General features: G+C 41.0%; 1 protein-coding gene across 1 annotated transcript in view; it reads right to left on the bottom strand.

Annotated features, from left to right (window-relative positions):
- LOC309552573 (uncharacterized protein) overlaps positions 1-22,112 on the bottom strand; it is a gene marked incomplete at both ends in the record, with an annotated part of 487,483 nt that overhangs the window by 5,267 nt on the left and 460,104 nt on the right. Inside the window, 3 exons of the mRNA XM_082253522.1 lie at positions 126-182; positions 1,008-1,208; positions 15,718-15,774. Coding sequence (XP_082109648.1) covers positions 126-182; positions 1,008-1,208; positions 15,718-15,774 — 315 coding nt within the window. The remainder of the gene's footprint in view (positions 1-125; positions 183-1,007; positions 1,209-15,717; positions 15,775-22,112) is intronic.

The following is a 22,112-nucleotide window of genomic DNA, read 5'->3' as shown; positions in this document are numbered from 1 at the left end:
AATAGAACGAAACTAAATTATTCCTAGATAGGGAAGGGATTATGCCTTATAAAAAAGAAATGAAATGTTTTCTGTATGCTTTATGATATCATTGCTCTGTTGCAGATCACTGTCAATAAACATACCACCAACATGCCGCTTCCTTCTGCGCAACTGTCCCATTAGCTCCTTATCACTTCCGTCTGGAGAGAAATAAAGTGCAGGAACTGTTATCAGTAAATTAACAACACGTTAAATATCGATCATTATATTTGCAACGAGTGCCCTTGAACACCTGCTTCCTTTATATGTATAAAAAAGATAGACATAGTTATAAAATTTAAATGGATGCAAGCTTCAGAAACAGAAAGGTCAGTCATTAGTCAAAAGAAAAACACTTGTGTACAGTATGAATGGCTTGAAATGAAGATGTAAGGGGGAAAAAAATCAATGCAGCGTGCTTTTGTTTCCATTGTAGATCCTTTTTGATGAAGCTTGCCATTGTGACTAGCCATTTAGAAATCTGTGGTCTTTTCCTTTTGAGAAGACCCTCGCTTTCCAGTGAAACCTTATCAGATCATGGAAGGAACTCATTTGCTAAAAAAGCATTTTTCCCCTCAGCTAAGTAAAATCTTTTAACTATGCATCAATTGATAGCTAGATAGAAATAAGCCAGCTCTGCAACGGGAAGAGTCCCAATACCCATTAGGCCCATTCAGTATTAATATGCCTCTCATATATTGGTTTTGATTTACTAAAACTGGAGAGTGCAAAATCTGATACAGCTGTGCATGGCAGCCAATCAACTTTTTTAACTTTAGCTTGTTCAATCAAGCTTTGACAAACAAACCTGTGAGGTGATTGGTTTCTATGCAAAGCTGCATCAGATTTTCCACTCCAGTTTTCTTAAATCAACCCCACTAACTCAAACATTAGTGCTTAAGTATATTAGCTGGTAAGGATTGCACTGTTTGGATAGCTTTGCAGTTGGTGGGGAAATTTGTAAACCTATGTACATATTTTGCTACCTTTGTATTTCAGCACTGAGGTGGTACTTGGATATTCTGTGGTAGCTGCTGTCTCATTACGGTAAATCTCTTCCTCTGTATTTCCAGCTGCAGTATTTATAGTATTTACAGGAGCCATGGTCACCTCTTCTTCTATTGGGTCTGAGTCTTCATATCCTTCATCAGGGTCTACAGACTTCACAATCAACTGGAATTCTTTTCCTGGTAAGTGGAGGAAGTAGAAAAACGTATTTTGCATAAACAATCACATCATTTTGCATCAAGGCAAAAAAAAACAAAACGTTTTTTTAATTCCTGTAAAATCTTTTTCTTGAAGTCCATTAAAGTGACACAATAATTTGGTGATTTTTAGACATATGGGTTATACTGCTATCTACAGGAGGCTTGGACACTGATAAACAAAAAAACATTAAGCCAGCGTCCATAAAACTACAACTATCATGCCTCAGTTTTGTGAGCAAGCAGTACACAACAAAGAGGTGAAGGACCTGTGTTCCTCAAAGTAACATCGCTTAATTAGTACAACAACGTCTCAGATTTTTTCATTCAGCTCCCTGTGTGTACCTAGGTGTCATTTCTGTCTGCTGTCTCATTCCTCTGATGTCTGCACGAGTCACTTCTAACATGTTTTCCAAAAGGTCAAACATTGGGGAGGGGGCTCCAGCACACAGCCTATGACTGACAGCCTAAGCTCTGTTCCTGTGTGCTGTGTGGGAAGGGTGTGTCCCTTCCCTCCAAACAGCACTCCGCTCTCCTCACTGAGCTTTGCATAGTGTAACTTCAGCTCCCTGAAAGCTTCGGACAAGCTGTATTAATTCTGCACTTTGAATAATTATAGAGACCTCTGCAAATAAACAGGTACAACTTATGAAGGGTGATTTGTTTAATCTCTGTGTATAACCTGAGGCTACTCACTTCACTGGGTTTATGTAATGGCTTACAACCACTTTAAAGCCGAAGTAAACCTATTGATTTAACCGTTTCAAAAAAGTTACATTGCTAGCATGTCCTGGGAATGTAACTGTCCCATTGGTTGTGCTCTTAACCAAACTTTCAAACCATTCAAAGGCTGGTGTCAAAACTGATCACATGTGCAGCACCATAGCAGTTGCATATTAAACAGAGGCCAGGATGGCAGCTTCCTTGGCTGAAAACAATAGGAGGGTTTATTTCCACTTTAACTGTTACAGTGGTAAGATAGCGGTAACAGGAACATTTATAAAGCCTCCAAAGCTGTTGCTAGTATACACCAATCCAGATGAGCCCAAGCAACATTACCCAAAATCTTGACTAAAGTTATTGCAGAAAAAATATATCTTGAATCCGAGTGTCTTAAATGAAGAAAAAATATCCCAAATTTTAGTATCATAGTATCTTAAATGAAGAAAATAAAATTCAAAAGCAAACATATATTTAGTGTTTTTCTCAGCAGATCTGAGTAAAAGGCTTCAACCTCCTAAAACATTAGCAAAAAACAGCATGATGGAAATGGGTTTATAAAGGGGCTGGCTGGCTTATTGTTTTTTGATTGCCAGTATCCAAACCTTCTGTAGGTATCAGTCCAGCCCAAATGACTAATGCTGGCCATACACCTTATAGATTTTCGTTTTAAGAAAATTTGTTTGATTTTCTAATCCTTAGTGAGTCAAATCAATGTCCATTTTCAAATGCATGTGACGAGAAAATTCCAAAGGGCAGGAAGGAAAACTTTTCTTGATCAACAAAAGTTAGGGCAGTGTATGCGGTATCGCTCACAAATTACATTCATTTTAAAATGGAATGTTAAAAAGCAAAAGACAATTTTCAAACATTTGGCCATTCATTAAATGTTCAAAGAATTTCCGTACAAATGTTTCTACGAACATTCTTGTCCAAAAATCTATACGTGTATGGCCAGCATAAGAATGACTACATTCCTATGTCCACAACGGATGATAAAAAAGAGGATTCAATTTATGTCAATTCACCTGTAAACAAGAGGGAATACTGGCAGCTCAAACTTAATCAGAATTTGCTTAATATACACATTTCTATGATGTGCTGATGTTTGCACATCTCTATTGCTAATGCTGATTTATCAGTTTGCCAATTTACTGTTCTTTACAGCATACGGAGTACATCTGTGATTAAAAAAAATAGAAAAAATACTAAAGAAAAAATAATAAGTAAGTAAAAGACAGAGTAAAAAGACCGAATTCCATATACATACATATATAAGAGAAGACCCAAAGAAAAGGATTGTGTTTAAATACCTAACCTGTTACAATTAACTAAATATTAGTATAGAAAAAATGATGGTTAAATGATACAACTGATAAAAAAGGATGTGGCAATTCAATTCCCTAAAAAAGTCTGTGAAATTAAATTTCCCTTGCGGTCTTAAATGTCTTATTGTACTTACCAGTTAAAATGTTAATAATAAGACTAGACATTGTGTCTCCTGTGTAATCAGTGTATTTAAAGCAATATTAAAACCAAAAAATAGCAGCTTACCAATCCTTAAATGAGGTGGCTACATTAGATGTTTGTTTTAGCCTTTTTTTTTCACCTGGTGATCTGGCCAGTAAGACACGTCCTGACTTAGGTTGTCTGCAGTCTGGATGGGGGAACAACAAAGCCACCTTTGGACAGTAGCATTGTCAAAATAGGGAGAGGGTCAGTAGTTCCAACCCTCTGTTATAAGAAGCTGAAAAATAACAGACTTACTGGCCAGATTAACAGATGATAATAAAGGGAAAATGCCTAAAAAAACAAATGCATCCACCACTTCTAAAAAAACTGGTACACTGCAATATAATACATTTTTGTTTTTGGGTTTCATTTGAGGTCCATTAAACTGGTCAAAAGAAAAGCACATATTTTTAGGGACCCAGCACTCATTTAATGTGGGGATGCTGGTTATCTATCTAATAGAGATGGACCTAAAGGTCCCCTGTTCGGTTTGTAGCAGAACTTTCGAACAACGTAAATGTTCGGAACCGAATAACGAACCCCATTGAAGTCTATGGTACCTGAACTGGAAAAAAAGGTGCCCATTGTGAAGGCTTATATGCAAGTAATTGGGCATACAATGGTTATGAGGGTCCAGGTACTGCCCTGTGGGGCATTTATCAATGAAGAAAAGTTTGTAAATAACATAATTTTTAAATGAGCAGTGATTTACTGATGCTTAAAGTGAAACCATAAAAATGAGAAATAACAATGAAAATGAAAAATTCCTTTAAGTATAGTGCCTGGGGGGCCCCCTTAGTCTGCCTGTAAAGTGGCACATCTGTACCGTGTAAAGAGCCTGCTGCAGCAATAATGACATTTATGGTGCCTTCACACCGTAACCCTATATAGGTGAAAGCAGTATGGTGGTAGGTAAAATGCCTTGTCAAGCATGTGGTACCCAAATGGCTGGTGTTTTTGCCATGCTTGATGTGCTTGAGGAAAAGTTTGCAAATTCCAACAATGTGATCAGCTGCACATGTGCTTAAAAAAGCCCAAAAAGCTGAGCTGTGGGAAGTGGGCCGGGAGATAACAGCTCCTCAGTCTAGTGGAATAGGGTGGTTGCTCTCTACTCTTCCATGATGGCTGCCTCTTTGGGTTGTGCCTGACCCTCACCTTCCTCCTCTGCTCTACCGGTCAAGTCACGTCAGTGACCTCATAATCATCCCCTCCATATCACTGGAGACAACTTGGCAATATGTTGTGGCTGGGGGAACATAACTGCCAATTTGTCGTTTACCAGTGTTCTCCTGTCTCTGTAGGCTCATGTTCCTACCTTCCTCAACCTCAGAACCAAGATCTGAATCAAGTAATAGCTGTGCATCGTCAAGGTGAAAGTGGCTAAAGCTGTTTTCAAATAACTCAGCTGATTCCTCAATGCCTGATGCTGGGGCTATGACCAGTGGCGGCTGGTGCTCAAAATTTTTGGGGGGGCGCAAAAAGAAAAATGTAATAGGTATTGCTTCGCGCCAAAAAACGCAGTAAAAAAATTGCGTGACTTTGAAGCTGTGCCCCCTTCAATGCAATGAACACTGTGCTGTGCCCCCTTCAATGCAATAAACACTGTGCTGTGCCCCCTTCAATGCAATGAACACTGTGCTGTGCCCCCTTCAATGCAATGAACACTGTGCTGTGCCCCCTTCAATGCAATAAACACTGTGCTGTGCCCCCTTCAATGCAATAAACACTGTGCTGTGCCCCCTTCAATGCAATAAACACTGTGCTGTGCCCCCTTCAATGCAATGAACACTGTGCTGTGCCCCCACAATGCAGAGTTCAGCGTGCATGCCCCTTTCAATGCAGAGCGCCACAGCATTGTCCCCAATCACTGCAGAGCGCCACAGCATTGTCCCCAATGATTGCAGAGTGCCCACAGCATTGTCCCCCAATGATTGCAGAGTGCCCACAGCATTGTCCCCCAATGATTGCAGAGTGGCACAGCATTGTACCCCAATGATTGCAGAGTGCCCACAGCATTGTACCCCAATGATTGCAGAGTGCCACAGAATTGTACCCCAATGATTGCAGAGTGCCACAGAATTGTACCCCAATGATTGCAGAGTGCCACAGCATTGTACCCCAATAAATGCAGAGTGCCCACAGCATTGTACCCCAATGATTGCAGAGTGCCACAGAATTGTACCCCAATGATTGCAGAGTGACACAGCATTGTACCCCAATAAATGCAGAGTGCCCACAGCATTGTACCCCAATGATTGCAGAGTGCCACAGAATTGTACCCCAATGATTGCAGAGTGCCACAGAATTGTACCCCAATGATTGCAGAGTGCCCACAGCATTGTACCCCAATGATTGCAGAGTGCCACAGAATTGTACCCCAATGATTGCAGAGTGCCACAGAATTGTACCCCAATGATTGCAGAGTGCCCACAGCATTGTACCCCAATGATTGCAGAGTGCCACAGAATTGTACCCCAATGATTGCAGAGTGCCGCAGCATTGTACCCCAATGATTGCAGAGTGCCACAGAATTGTACCCCAATGATTTACGAGTGCCACAGCATTGAACCCCAATGATTGCAGAGTGCCACAGAATTGTACCCCAATGATTTCCGAGTGCCACAGCATTGTACCCCAATGATTGCAGAGTGCCACAGCATTGTACCCCAATGATTGCAGAGTGCCCACAGCATTGTACCCCAATAAATGCAGAGTGCCCACAGCATTGTACCCCAATGATTGCAGAGTGCCACAGCATTGTACCTCAATAAATGCAGAGTGCCCACAGCATTGTACCCCAATGATTGCAGAGTGCCCACAGCATTGTTCCCCAATGATTGCAGAGTGCCCACAGCATTGTACCCCAATAAATGCAGAGTGCCCACAGCATTGTACCCCAATAAATGCAGAGTGCTCACAGCATTGTCCCCCAATCAATGCAGAGACCAGCGTGAGTGCTCCCTTCAATTTAATGCACTTACCTGGAGGCGGCGGCGGGTTCTTCCCTCCTCGATCCAGTCCGTCCTCTCTGCGGCGGCGGGAAGGTGAGCGGCTTCTCCCTCGTCCTCCGAGTGGCGGTGACGGTGAGTGACTGACTCACGCACCGGCACCGCCCCCATTGTGACGTCAGGGAATTGATGTCCTTGATGATGATTGGTCCAGGCTGGAGACTGGACCAATCACAGCCAGGATATCAGAAAGTGGGGGTGTCCAATCGCAAAGACTTGCGTTCGGGTTACGCCCCCAGAAGGCAGCCGATCGGCGCCTCTTCTGGGACGTAAATCCCACCCCCCCCTAGCCACCACTTCCATTACAGAGGCCGGCGAACCCAATTTTTTTTTGTAAAACTTTATTTGTTCGCTTTGTCATTTTTTTTTTCTTTTTTTTAGGGCTAGGGGGGCGGCGCCCTGGCGCCCCCTATGCACGGGCCGCCACTGGCTATGACCGGAGTAGCTTTAAACAAGGAGGCAGAATAAGCCACTCTGGCAGCTGCAGTGGGCTGTGGGAAGGGGATGAGGATGTTTAGTGATGTTGTCCAGCATGTAAAGGAGGTGGTGGACTGGCTTACTAAACCATCCTCATCCTCCGCCTCCTCCATCACCCAAGCACCTATGCACTGAAATATACAGCATTAAGGCTCGGTTCACATTTGTGCGATGCGGGAAGGCTGCGAATTCGCAGCCTGTTCCCGCATCGCACACGCACCCCCGGCAGTTCACACTGCCATATGCAATACGCTGGGGGTGTCAATGTAATCTTAACGACACCCCCAGTTTGATCGCATATCGCAGTGCGATCGTGCAGTTCGCACAGGATGGGATCGCACAAGTGTGAACCGCTGTGCGATCCGATCCTGATGCGGCTGCAAAAATGCCTCCTGTGCGTGTTTGCACCGGGTGCGATGCGAATTTAGCCATACAAACTGTATGGCTAAACTCGCACCGCACAGCTGATCGCATGTAATGTCGGAGCAGTGCGCTCCGACATTACATGCGAACCCAGCACTCGCACAAATGTGAACCGGGTCTAAACGTGCAGTAACATAGTGAAATAAAATTTGTGGAATGGGCACTAACGCACTGGAATATACTGTTTTAACCACTTAAGCCCCGGAAGATTTTACCCCCTTCCTGACCAGGGTTTTTTTGCGATTTTTTACTGCATGACTTTGACGGACAATTGCGCGGTCGTGCGATGTTGTACCTAAACGAATTTCACGTCCTTTTTTTCCCACAAACAGAGCTTTCTTTTGGTGGTATTTGATCACCTGTGCGATTTTTTGATAATGCGCTATAAACAAAAAAAGAGCGTAATTTTTGCAAAAATAACAATATTTTTCACTTTTTTTTATATGAAATTCCCCCCCAAAAAAATGTAAAAATCAAAATTTTTTAACATTTTCGGCCAAATTGTTTTACGCTACATATGTTTGGTAAAAAAAAATCGCAAAAAGCGTATTTTGATTGGTTTGCGCAAAAGTTATCGCGTTTACTAACAAAGGGAAAGATTTTTGTCATTTTTGGTGTTTTTTTTTTTAACGAGTAATGGCGGCGATCTGCGATTTTTTTTGCGGTACTGCGACATTGCGGCGGATAGATCGGACCCTTGACTGATATTTTTGACACTTTTGGGGGTACCAGTGACATTGCTGCAGTAATCAGTGCTATATATATGCACTGTTACTGCAAAAATGACACTGGCAGGGAAGGGGTTAACTGTATTGGACAGGGAGGGGTAAAGTGTGTCCTAGGGGCGTGATTCTAACTGTAGGGGGACAGGTCTCCTAGTGTAAAAACAAAGATCAACGGTTCTACATAGTAGAACCGTCTGATCTTCATTTTTACACAGGGGAGAATGACAGGCGGCTTGTTTACATAAGCCGCTCTGTCTTTTCTCCCGCTGTACCGGCGATCGTAGTGTGACCGGCAGACATCGGGTCCACCAGTCACACGCCCGCACTCCTCTGTGAACGAGCCGAGGCAGGCACTGTGCTGGGAATGAACGGTGTGCCGATGTGTATTCCCAGCACTGTGCTGGGAATGAACGGTGTGCCGATGTGTATGAAAGCTGCATGTCACCGAAGCTGGGGCCCTGACACAAGGCTCCTTCCCTTTTCTTCTACATACCCGGGCACTGTACTGGATTTCTAATATACCTATTGAGCTGACATCTGTACAACTACTAAGGAGTGAAACCGAGGTCGGGGGAGATCCTGATTGCCAGTGTGTGGGAGCGATCCCCTAAAAATCGACCCGCTGTTTACCCCTGTAGGGGTAAGGGAATCTGGTAAGCGCAGGACCCCAGGCTTAGGGGAACACTTTTTCCTTCTGCTCACCCACCACACTTTGGGCATAGAGAAAAGAGCACTTCAACCACTATATACGGATTTCACTTATTTAGGACTCTTTCTGGATTTTCAGTCACTGAGACTGCACATGTGCTTGGATTCATTTGTTTGATTATTTAAACGGACACTTTTTCTATATATTTTTATTGCTCACTTTTTTTACTGCCATTTTTTGCACAAATATTATATCCAGGAATTCGTTCACTCTTGCACTTTTGCACTTATTTATTGGCAGTCATATATATATTATTAATTTTTTCACTTATATTTATTGGTATTTTAAGAGTATACTTACCAATTGTCATTTTATGGTCATACATGTATTATTAATTTCTCCACCTATATTTATTGATATTTTTAAGAGCATACTTACTAATTGTCATTTTATGGTTACCAATTTATCTTTGGACAATATTTAATCATTTTTTAGCACTTCACTTTTTGTATTCACTTTTGCACTTTTTTGCACAATTTGCACTTATGAGATGTATTTGCTGATGTAATTTATATAGGGTTTTATATTATGTTTAGAAATTTGCACGTAGACCTGTTCTGACTTTATACAGGTGTGTCATTTGATATCAGATTCTAGTAGATCACACACAGATTCCAAAACAGATTTCCATATAAAATCCTATTAGAAGTATATTAACCATAAATTATATCCCCAAAACACCCCACCAAGCAGCGCCAATCACTTCCTTCCTCTTTCATATCCAAATGTGCAGTAATGCACTGAAATATACCGTGTTAAACGTACAGTAATGCACTGAAATTTACTGCCTTAAACATGCAGTAACGCACTAAAATATATTACGTTAAACGTGCATTACCGCACTGAACTATACTGGGTAAATGTGAAGTAATGCACTGAAATATACAGCCCTAAACATGCAGTAACGCACTGAAATTTACTGCCCTAAACATGCAGTGACACAATAAAATATACTACGTTAAAAGTGCAGTAGCGCACTTAAGTATATACATAGTTAAACGTGCACTAACGCACTGAACTGTACTGCGTAAACGTGCAGTAACGCACTGGAATAGGCGTTGTTAAACATGCACTAATGCACTGAAATATGCAGCAATAAACGTGCAGTAACGCACTGAAATATACAGCGTTAAACGAGCAGTAACACACTGAAATATACAGCGTCAAATGTGTACTAACGCACTGAAATATACAGTGTTAAGCGTGCAGTAATGCTTTGAAATATACTTAGTTAAACATGCACTAATGCACTGAACTGTACTGCGTTAAACCTGCAGTAACGCACTGAAATATAGAGCATTAGACGTGCAGTAACGCACCAAAATATACTTAATTAAATGTGCAGTAACACACTGTAATATACTGCGTTAATCGTGCAGTAATGCACTGAAATATACTGCAGGAAACCTGCCCTAACAAAATAAACTGACACTAAAGTTAAAATGAATGGTCAAACTACACTCATGCTGCACAATCACTAGATTCACACTATATTCTACACTGACAAAAGAATCACTATAGTATACTATAGCACACTAACTCGCTAGTAGCACTGAACAGAGCCCTGTTTTATCCCTCTCCACGCCAATATCACACTGCAAATAGCTGCTATAGGGAGAATATTTTTATAGTGTGGGATGGGACTAAGAGCAATGAGCCATGATTGGATAGAATCATCATTACTTTCTCCAATTATGGCTCTTACTGTGTTCTGTGCCCTGATTGGGCAAAACTTTCATTGCTTCAGCCAATCAGGGCTTCCAACGCACTCTGCGGTGGCAAAGTGCATTGTGGTTGCTCGGCGAGCTGAACAAACAGTCGAACGCCCTGATAATTCAGGTGTTCGTCGAGCGAGCGAACAGCCAATGTATGGCCCAAACTTATGCTCAGACCGAACCGTTGCCCAACTCTACTATCTAACAGAAATCCGGCTTGCTAACTGAACAGGACCTTCAGTTAGAAAAAGTTTATTATCTTATAATATACTGTATATATACTGTATATCTAAAAAGGTCAGGTAATTTTGGTCTCATGTCCATATGAGTCCATATTAGTCAAAGTAGTAATCTTTCAGCATGTGTAAGGTCGCTCCAGTTACCTGTTGGTCAGTGTTGCTTGGTCACAGTCATGGCATGGAATGGGATTTGTGGGAGGCAAAGGAAATGACTGGCTGCCTCTGCTTGATGTTTCTGCCCGACTGTACAATTTTGCACGCTTCACCAGAGAAAGTGCTAGTCATAATTTGAGCTTCTTTAGGTAGAAAGCATACACTTTTCAAGTCTCTTCTAAATTTTTTGATATAGTTGTACAATATTGTATTGAGGATACAAAAGAGAAATTCAGAAAATCGCAGTTTCCATATTTAGTAGGAACGCATCAAAAGTAATTAGCCACAAGCTGCATTTTGCATATTTTGCAAGTGAAAATACAGCCAATAATAGGCTAACTGAACATATTTTGTAGAGCAAGCCTAAGGCATTACACATTCTCAGCCTTATTCTGAGCAGAGTTTTTCCAGCTGACAGGACAATAATAATAATAATAAGCACTAGCACTAGCTAGTAATCATCACTGGGGCAGGCTAACTAAGCAGTTAACCCTTTACATAAACACACACATGGGTAGCAACCAACGTATTTATGTAAAGGAAACACCTATCATTCACAGAATCCGGTGGCTTGATTCAAACATTTAAAAAATGTCTGTATCACTCATTGCCACGCCCAGACAGAGATGTAACAGAGTTTACACTTCAGTATTGTCTTCAAAGTGGCAGAATTACTAATTTCTAGCTAGAAAATGAAAATCTTCACATGTACTATGTTTCACTAGTACCAAGGTGTCTGTCCTTGCAAGCGCTGCATAAATCCAAAGGTCATATAAGTATGCAAAAAAAATAAAATGGTCACAGTATCTGGTCATATGACCGAACTTACTTTTTGAAGCATATTCCCTAGGATATAGGTGCAATTTTTTATTTATTAAAAGGTGTTTTTTACCTGCATGATCTGGTGCACCCTGTTTTGTGTTTCTTTTAGAGCTGTGATCTCCAAACTGTGGCCCGTGGGCTTGATGTGGCGCTTTGCTTGCCTTCTTTCAGCCCTTGGGGCACTATTCCTTCCACAGACACCAATGACGGAGCATTATTCCTCCCACTGATACCAACACTATTCCTACTGACACCAGAGATGGGGAACTAATCCTCTCACTGACACCAATTATGTCATTTTTTTTTACTGCTACTGACCCCCAAGCCTATGGCATTGTTTACTCCCACAGACATTGGGGCATTTTCTACTCCCACTGCCCACATTCCACCCCCCTAAAGTTTGAAGGGCAGTAAACTAGCCCTTTGTTTTCAAAGTTTGGAGACCCCTCTATTAGAGCATGCAGATATTCAGTGTAATGATTTTAAAATATTGTTTTAATGAAAAAGAAAAGAAAAACCGTGCAAGGAACATTCGCAAAAGATATTACAAAACAAATATAATATACAGTGTAGCAAGGTTTCCAGGCCTATGGCCTGATGTGGGTCTGCCATTAGTACCAGTAATCTCTCCAGCCCATGTGAGCTGTGACCCCGGGTGTGATAACTGAAGCAGCGACAACTCCGGCATCTTTTTTTGTGTTTTTTTATTGAATTAAGGGGATGGGAGAAGAGAACAAGTGGGATACTCCTTGAGGCTCAAACTAATTACAATTGGGACTTTTACTTCTGAAATGCCCGTTGGCACTTCCTTGACACCAGCCGGCACCAACCGGCACCAGCCAACGCTCACTGACACTGAGAATATTTTTTAAAACAGAAGAAGTGCGGAATCCTCGACTTATAGTCCAGAAATCCAAGACTGAGAACTGTAGAACTCCTGAAAATGTTGCACCGTGAAAGTCACTGAATACTTTCCCCCGCCTGGCACAGCTTGAGGTAGTATATAGTAGAACTCTGTATAGCTGTCACTGTAACTGGCAGGCTCTGTACAATTCAGGGCCCAAACTGCAGGTGCCCCCTTTAACCTCGAACCCTTCAGGGTCCACTGACTATGTACCCCCTCTGTAGCTTCAAGGTGCTCAACCTAGGTACCCCCTTTACAGCTAGCTGACACTGGATCCCAAAACCTCTTCCGGAGTGGTCCCCTCTAACTTCAGGCAGACCCCCAGGGGCAATCCTCAGTACTCATGACCTGTGTAGGCTTTCCTGGGACTGGACCCCTCTCTCCCTCCACAGGCTTTCGGCACACCAGATCCCCTCAGCTCAACTCAGCACTCTCTGGACACTCAGGTGACACCGTGAGACATCCGCCTTCCTCAGACAGGAGGAGAGACAGCCGCACTCTCCTTCCTGGGACTCCCGCCAAAGAGACCATGCCACGCACTTCCCCCCAAACGTATACCCACTCCCAGAATCCTTTGCAGCATAATCTGCCTTCTGGGGTAGTTACAAGCTGGGATGTGTCCCCTGATTGGGCTTCCCACACTGCCCTATGAGAAGCCTCTCACAGGAGCCAGTGGGGATACTTCTCCCCTCAGCAGGCACATCTGGAAGCCCTGACACTCCATCTAAACAGATCACAGAGACAAGGCCCACTATACATTTACCTAGCACCTACCTGTAGGGTGCTACAACAGTAAAACAAAAGGGTTTAAAATAGTTACAAAGACTAAACATTTTTTACCTTAATGCATTCCTTGCATTAAGGTAAAAAATTTTCAGTCATCGGTATTGCCCCCTCACCCCCCTTTTACTTAGCCCTCATTTGATCCAGAGCTGTGCCCATCTGTAGATTTTTTCTCCTCTTACTTCCTGGTCTTACAGGCTTTGCTGAGGTAGCAGGAGCAAGTGGCGGGGCCGAGTCTTGCTGTCTGTGTCTATAGATGCAGACAGTAAGACTCAGGTGCAAGCCTGCATGAGTGTCCCCATAGAACGTGGCTTTCTATGGGGGGAACTTACCTCAGAGGAGCAGCCAGAAGAGCTGGTGGGGGACATGAGAAGAATAGGTTCAGTGCCGCTCTGTAAAATTCCATTCCACAAAGCAAGTATAAATTTTTTTTTTTAATGCACTTCCAATCACTTTAAAAGTAAACCCAATACCTTACCCAAATCATAAAAATTCTCAGAAAGGCACCTATACAAATTTTTAATAATGGCAATCTATAAACTACTACTGCTACTACTATGATGCACAGTAATAGCAGAAACACAAGATCTTTAGTAATCATAGTAAGGACTAAGGGTCCTTTCACATGGACTTTCTGTCCGGCAGACTCCACTTTGCTCAGCAGGGGATCGATGTGCCGATCCCCGCTGAGCAGGCTGATGACAGGTCCATCTCCACTGAGACAGACCTGTCAGAGCCCTGCTCTCCTATATGGGAGATTGGATGAAAATGGACCACAAGTCCGTTTTCATCTGATCCTGGAGACGGATGGAAAATAGGGTTACCATCTGTCTAGATTTCACAGACCGGATCAGATCAGATAGCAGCGGGTGTCCATGGACATCAGCTGCCCCATAGAAGTGCATGGAGCATCCAATCAGGTCTGCTTGAAAAACTGACTGGCGGACCTGATCGAAAAAAAGTGAAAGGGCCCTTATTTTGATGGGCATTCTTTTCAAGGGCTTCATTTGCTATTATTGGATGTGTCTGGATACTATGGTGTCCTTTTATGAAATGGAGATGAGCAGTGATCCTGCTGATCACAGCTCATTTCCGATCATTCTCAGTTTATGAAACAGAAATGATCGCAGGAGAACATGTTCTCCGCTGATCATCTCTTCACATGGGAATCTGTCATTGACAGACACAGAAATGGCCAGGCTATGAAGCTGCGATCCCAGCACTTCACTGGCGATCTGTGCCAGAATTCACACTCCCGGGTTCACCAGCCTGGAGCTTGTGAAGCGGGGAGTGAAGACAGAATCGGGGGAGAACTGAGGGGGAAAAAGGAAGATTATGGACTTCCTTCTTCCTCGTTCAGACCCCCCAACACAGTAATCATGTCCCCCTGCCATATTTATGTATATATATACATGTATATATATACACACATACATGTAGATATATATTTAATGTGTATATATATATACAATGTATGTGTGTGTGTATTCAGTGTATATATATACATATTTATGTAAGGGGACTATTATTTATAACCTCGTGTACTCAGCAGTGATAATTTATCTCTGCTTGTTAAAGCGCGCGAGGGATTTTCATACTACTGTAATCTCGCTTTGTCTCACGAGATTACAGACGCTCCATTGACTTCTACACAGATCTCCGAGAAAACCGTTCTCCTCTGATCACCCTGGGCGAACTGAAGTTCTCCCATTCATAAAAGGGGTGCCAGATGTGATCATTTTCCCCGGAGAACTGTAGAGAAGCCAATGGAGAAAAAAATTCACCCGTTCATAAAAGGACACCTTTATGTGAAAGGAAAGACTGTGTTTGACCTGCTTTGCCTGCAGTTTGAATGCACGTCAACAGGACGTGCTGCAACCAAAGGAACACATTGCAATGTAATGCAGGTCAAATTCAGCCTCTGAACTGCCAAGTGTACTGCTTAATTAAAGTAAATGTAATATTGCTGAGCTGCATTTTAGCAGGAAAACACCTGTCATTATGAGCCCTTATTGCTACTTGCTTTCAGCAGAAAAAAACTACTGCTTATCTTTAGGATTTATAATAATGTCTTGCTTCTAGGAATCTTGAGGATGCAAGCCATTGCTTAGCCTTGGGGGTTGCAGGATAGGTTGTAAACACTGGCTCTTGACTTTTCATCGTGTTTAATTCAAGGGGTTTAAGACTATCCATTTACACTCATTCATTAATATTGTAAAAAGCAATTGAAGAAAATACAAGGCACACCATCTTCTGAACTGTGAAATAGACATGATACTGGTATAATTGGTTAGGACTCACCAGGCTGGATGTGATCACTTATTCTGTGTTGAGATGCTGGTGTTGTTTGCAAAACAGCTATAGATGTGTAGAGATGAAAGTGAAAATAAAAGAAAGCATGGTAAAAAGGCTAGTGATCGAGATAAAAAAAATTGTGCTATAGTTTTTCTTTGCATAGGCAAAATTACTAGATGTAATAAATTGTTTATATATCTAATCTAAATCAGTTAGATGCTTGATGTTACTAAAGCACCACATTTAATTTTCTGTGACATTTTCTAAATCTTTGCTCTTAAGCCTAAAAGTTGTTAAAAAAAAATTGTAAATGTGAGTGCATTTGTTACATGCCAGACAGCAGTATGGTGTTAAAATTGTCTGGGAGTTCCAAGCAGATTAGGTGAAGAAGTGGACTCATTCAAAGGCCATGCAGGTGCTAGGAAGGTGTCACTGGTGTACTGAGAGCTGATACACTCATAAACAGCAAAAATAGAGTTTTGTATGTCTGGAGAACACTTTCTACACACAAGCATGCATTCATACAACACAATAGGATTTAGGCTTTATGGTTTTTACCCACTTCGCAATGTCCTAGCTAGTATTGCCCCATCCTTTTGCTGTTTAATGCATCTTGCCAACAATTCTAGAAAAGGCATTGCAAATTACCATGCAGAAGCCATGTGAGTGCTTTTAAGTCAAATACACAAGTTACAATAAATCGGAAAAAAAGAAGATTTTTTTTTAAAACTGCTCAAACAGATGTTTTATTAGTAGCCATCCATTATATAGATTAATTATTGGCAACACACTTCCTTTATTTAGGTATTATAGAATAATTGTTTTTTTCTTTAAAGTGACTAGTAAAATGGCTTGCAGAAGAAAGCAATCCTAGCAACAGTAAAGCAAAAGATTAGTCAGTTGTGCTGAACATGCACATACCAAGTGCAAGAATGGAGAAAAAGAGAGAGGCATGAATAGTTTGTATAATCAGGTATACATTTTATGTAGTGGCTTTCCACTGAGGACATTCTAAAAACTGCTCCAAGCTCCAATAATAGGTTTATGTTGACTCAACCAAATAAAACGTTCTATGTCTTTGAAGAGATGTACACAGTAAACTCTTTAGGAAATCTTAAGGGGAGCTTTAAGAGCATAGATACCATGGGAGTATCCATGCTCTCAACGCTGCCCTAATACTATGCAATGGATTTAACAGTCTTTTGAGATATACACACACAAAACTAATTCAAAAGCATTTCCTAAGTTTTTGGGTGAATGTAAATGGTTTAAGTAGCTTCTCATTTCCCTTAGGATTCTAGTGGCAATATGATCTACCCTGGAGTTCCTCTGAGACATAAGAAGCAAATGGGTGATTTAATTCACTGGTTTCAAATCATAGCAGAAATGTCAATTTGTGGACTTGGCCTTTAGGTAACACTTAAAGAGACCCTGTCACATAAGAAAAAGGTTTCAGGAAAACACATACCTGTAAAGAAGATATACCTTTCTAGTCTCTATTTTCTATTCTCTATTCTGTTGCTGAGAAATAGTCCACTGAAGTCTACTGGAAAAGCAACACTTTCAGAAGTGTCGAGCTCTGCTTTCACACTGGTTCCTCCTTTTAAACTTCTACATCACTAATGAGAACTGTATTGATATGGAGATCAGCTGCAGAGTCCCTGGAAGTCGACATGCCTTTAAGCATCAGTTTCCCAGTGAACTTTGGGGTTCCATATCTCAGGAACATTTTTCCTACATTACATGGTCCCTTTAACAGTACAGATACCCTGCCAAAAGTATGGTTCCCCAGGGAATAATTTAGTCATGTTCAGAGGGTTTATCCGCTTGAGAAAGTAAAATAAAAATAACAGTTTATTATTATATCAAAATAAAACCAAATGTATTTTCAGAAATTAATGTTAGTAGTTGTTTGGAAAATGTATATATGCAATAAGGAGGTAAAAATTGCATATATCCAAGGAAGTTTGGAGATAAGGGAACATACCATAAGGAAATTAGACCTTTTACAAAAAAGGTACATCATGTAATAGAAATGCTGCTGAAATCTTTGAAATTTTCAGAAAGCTTTTGACATTTTCTCACTTTTCTTCTACAATAAACATTTTGATTTATGTTAGCATTCTGCTACCAACATAGCTGCAACGACCATTCTCATATTTTATTCTGTGATTAGTAGTTCTGCCACTAGGTGGTAGTGGTATTGTATAACACAATGTTCTTCTTAGTGGAAATACATGGTACTATTGTAATTTCTTGTCTCTGTGTCCCTGTTGTTTTCCAATAATACACAGAGGGTTCAGTTATATTTCCAGCACCATCTGACTGGTAAGAATCACATCTGCTGCAGCTTCCCAACAGATTAACAATTTATCAATCATTTGATAACCATTTTTTTAGCAGCTTCATTGTTCTACATAAATATAAGTTTGATGTTTTTTTTCCCCCCTAATATGGGGTTAGCTAACACTGCCACAGTAGTAGTTTCAGTGACCAGTGTGTACATTTTCTTGTATGGTTAACACAATAAGACAACAGTGTAATCAAGATATTAGGCCTACGTTTACACTAGTGCTGCTGCATAATTATGCTTTTTAGTGTGTTTTTGTAGTGGGTCTTTTTTTTTTTTGAATGCATTTTCAGGTTTCATGTACTTTTTTTGTAGGAACAGGAGATTGGTTGTTAAACACAAAACTCCATTGAAGTCCGTGTGGCCAAAAACACATCAACCTTTTCATAAATTGCACTGCACAAAGTTGCATTGATGTAAACAGGCGGAATACAGAATAATGTGATTTCCATTATTGTGCACTGCAACGTAACAGCAGATGCAGGAGACATTGCTGTAATGTGAATGGGGCCTGAAAGTCACCAGTTAACATTTTTGGGTGTCATTTTATTTTACCTTCACTGTCTTTGATTTCAACTCACCTGTGCATGCTGTGAAAAAATAGAGAAGGGTTGAGTTAATAGTGTGACAGTGACAAAAATCATTCTTCATATTATCACTTTTCAAATAAAAGGGTTAATTATGTTTTTTTGCAGTAAATATGTCAAAATGATCTTGCTTTAGCTAGTCTTATAGAAAAAAGTATGTGTAATATGTGCTCATAATATCTGCAGACTCTGCTTCCTGATTATTAGCACTTTACAATGGTTGTGCCTTGTTGCCAAGACATCTCATTCGTACCAACACTACGATTTTACTGCATAGCTTAGAGTATTTTGTTAGTAGTCTGTAACAAGCTCTTTCTGGCGATTAGGTAGACACACAACATTTTATAATACCCTATACAGAGGGTACATAGCGTGATCTTTAAAGCTAAACTGGGGGTTATGTAAAAAGAATAATCCCTGCAGTGGTGCTTCTATGCATTGCAAGGACTAAATGCTTTGTCTACAGGTAGATGAATAAGTAGCTACACCTATCCTATTCCTCACTCCTGCAGGCTTCTTCTCTGGTGCTGTATGACCACTCCACCTAAGCCTCTTCCCTACACCATTCCACCAGTCAGAGGCATTCTGAAGTCATCACGTACAATGCAGGACCAGCAGTCCTGAACTGTATGTGTGGACACTGAGGGCCTGCTCAAATCTAGTAGCATCAGAAAACGGGCTGCCAGGGGAGTGAGAAATAAGGTAAGTAAAGCTGCTATTTCCTCTAGCCCTAGACAAACAATGTGCTTCAGGTTGATTATGAGCTGGGCCTGAACCCAGGCTATTTGCAGTTCAGCAAAAAGGTGAACAACTGGCCATTTTGGCTAGTTTGCCTTCCCGAACCACTGGCTGATGTGTGTAAACAAACATCAACAGGAAGTCTGTCATTTTGTGCTGGTACACAACTGGTGCTTGTGAACAGACTAGGGAATTCTGGGTAATATTATTTACCAAATGTTACCCAGGATCTGTGGATGGTTTGCTGAGATACAGCAGCTGACTGGGGATTTGTCATTTGTGGCTGGAGCAACAGAAGGTTAACATCATTGGTGCAGCGGATGCTGTATGGGTAGGTCATCTTTATTAATGTGGATCTACATTGCTGGACAATGTGATTGATGCTGATCTACATCAGGGGACACGGTTTACTTTTTTTCCCTAATAAATTATGTTTATTACAGTGTGGGTGTTTTAATTAATGTTTTCACTTTTTCTGCTGAATGGGTAATAAGGGGTACGCAAACCCTGTACCAACCAACCTACATGCCAATCTGCTGCTCAACAATCTTAACAAGCCGATATTGGCTTCTGTATGTAAATACACAGGTAGGGAATGCTGGGTGACAACGTTGTTTAGATATGATCATGAACATATTTTGTAAAAGTCATCCCCCAGGATCTGGTTTGTTTAAAAATTGAAGTTAGCTGTCTATCTATCATTTAGCACCCAAATGCCACTAAATGACAGATTGCTGGCTACTGTTTGTAAACAGTCTAATTTTTAAAGAAATACATCTACTACATATAAAACCATGTGCAGGTTAAAGGCATGCCCCGATCTGGTTACATAGTTACATAGTTGCATAGTAGTTGAGGTTGAATAAAGACAATAGTCCATCCAGTTCAACCTGTGTCGGTGTATGTGAACATATTTATTTCCCATACCCCTGAATGTTTTTATCTTTGAGATGTACGTCCAAGAGTCTTTTAAAAGTAGCCATACTCCCAACAGTTACTACCATTTGTGGTAGAGAGTTCAACAATCTTATTGCCCTTACTGTAAAAAAAAAAACCCCTGCGTAGCCTTAGGTTAAATAGCTTCTCCTCCAATCGCATTATATGGCCTCGTGTCCTCTTACATTCCTTGTGGCTGTATAGTTTATTTTCTATGCTGAGATCACCGTTGAGGTATTTGTAAATCGCTATCATGTCCCCTCTCTGGCATCTCTTCTCCAGGGAGAATAAATCAAGCGCTTGTAAGTGCTCCTCATAATTAAGGTCTTCCAATCCCCTAATTAGTTTAGTTGCTCTTTTCTGCACTCTCTCCAGCTCCAACACATCCTTTCTGAGGACTGGCAACTAGAACTGGACAGAATACTCCAGGTATGGCCGGACCAGAGTTTTATAAAGTGGTAGGATTATAGTTTTATCTCTGGAATATATCCCCTTCCTTATGCATGCTAATATTCTGCCGGCTTTGGCAGCTGCAGTTTGACATTGCATGCTATTGTTTAGTCTATCTTCTACTAAGACTCCCAGATCTTTCTCCATTTTTGATTCCCCCAGAGGTTCCCCCCCCCCCCTAAAGTGTATTTTGCGTCTATGATTTTTAGTCCCCAAGTGCAATACCTTACACTTCTCCACATTAAACCTCATTTGCCATGTAGTTGCCCACTCTGTTATTTTGTTTAGGTCATTCTGTAAGATTTCTGCATCATTAAGTGAAGTTATTGCCCTGCTTAATTTTGTGTCATTTAAAGGCTTTGTGTAGTTTTAATGTTGCCTTTTTAAGTGTATTAGAAGACACTCTCCCTGTTGAACGCCATTTAAAAAAATGTATTTGCCATAGTACATTTCCACCATGGCAGTGACCAGCTATATACATTATTTTTTGACACAAGTTTGTTTTTAAAAAGGCCAGAAAAAAATCAACATTTAGTTGTTTGGATACTAACCGGCAGATTCATCGAATGTTCTATGAAACAAACTTTGCAGTTAGCTCATTACTACAAATGAGCATTTCATCTTTGTACTGTGAGAGTTGGGGGGTGCAATGGGGCACTTCAAGGGTCATTTTGCACCCTAAAGTACCTAAAGGCAAAACTTTGTTAGTTTGTTGTTTGTTAGTTTAAGATAGAGAGCAGAGGGATTAGAACACCTGTCAGGCTTTAATTGCTGTATGTGTCCCTGTTAGTGAGACTCGCCCACCCACTTTGTCTTGTTGACCGTTATCCTTGAAAGTGAAAGAAAATTCCAAATTTAAGGTTTCCACCAGGATAAATATAGAGGAGAAAGATTCCAATAGGAATGCTAGTTCTGGTGACCCTGGTGACACATTTTCTCTTGTTTGCTGTTTTGGCTATGGAGCCAGAAGTGAAGGAAAATCTTCCCAATAGGACACAGATGGCACAAAAACACACAACAGAGTATGATATAATCCTCCTTTACTCTATCCATAATGAAAAAAAAAAAAAGTCTTTAGTTCTTCTTTAAACCGGAGTTCAGCGTGTTAAGAAAATTTTAGGAGCTTATGATGCTGGCTTGGTCAGAATGTTACATGTCTGGTAATAATATCAATCCTCTGCTTTTAATACATTCCAAGGGACTGTCCTGGAAAAAGCATATTGCAAAGTAAGCCAGTGTGTAGTCAGTACTTTTGATCTGCATGCTTGTTCCAGAACAGTGACTAAGATTGTATGAAGCCAAAAAGAATTGAAGACATTAGATCAGCACGAAAGCCAGAT

Source organism: Pelophylax lessonae (genome assembly GCF_965119305.1).
Source record: "Pelophylax lessonae genome assembly, chromosome: 4".
NCBI lineage: Eukaryota > Metazoa > Chordata > Amphibia > Anura > Ranidae > Pelophylax > Pelophylax lessonae.
The sequence above is the reverse complement of the archived record's forward strand: the minus strand, read 5'-3'. Positions and strand labels throughout refer to the sequence as shown.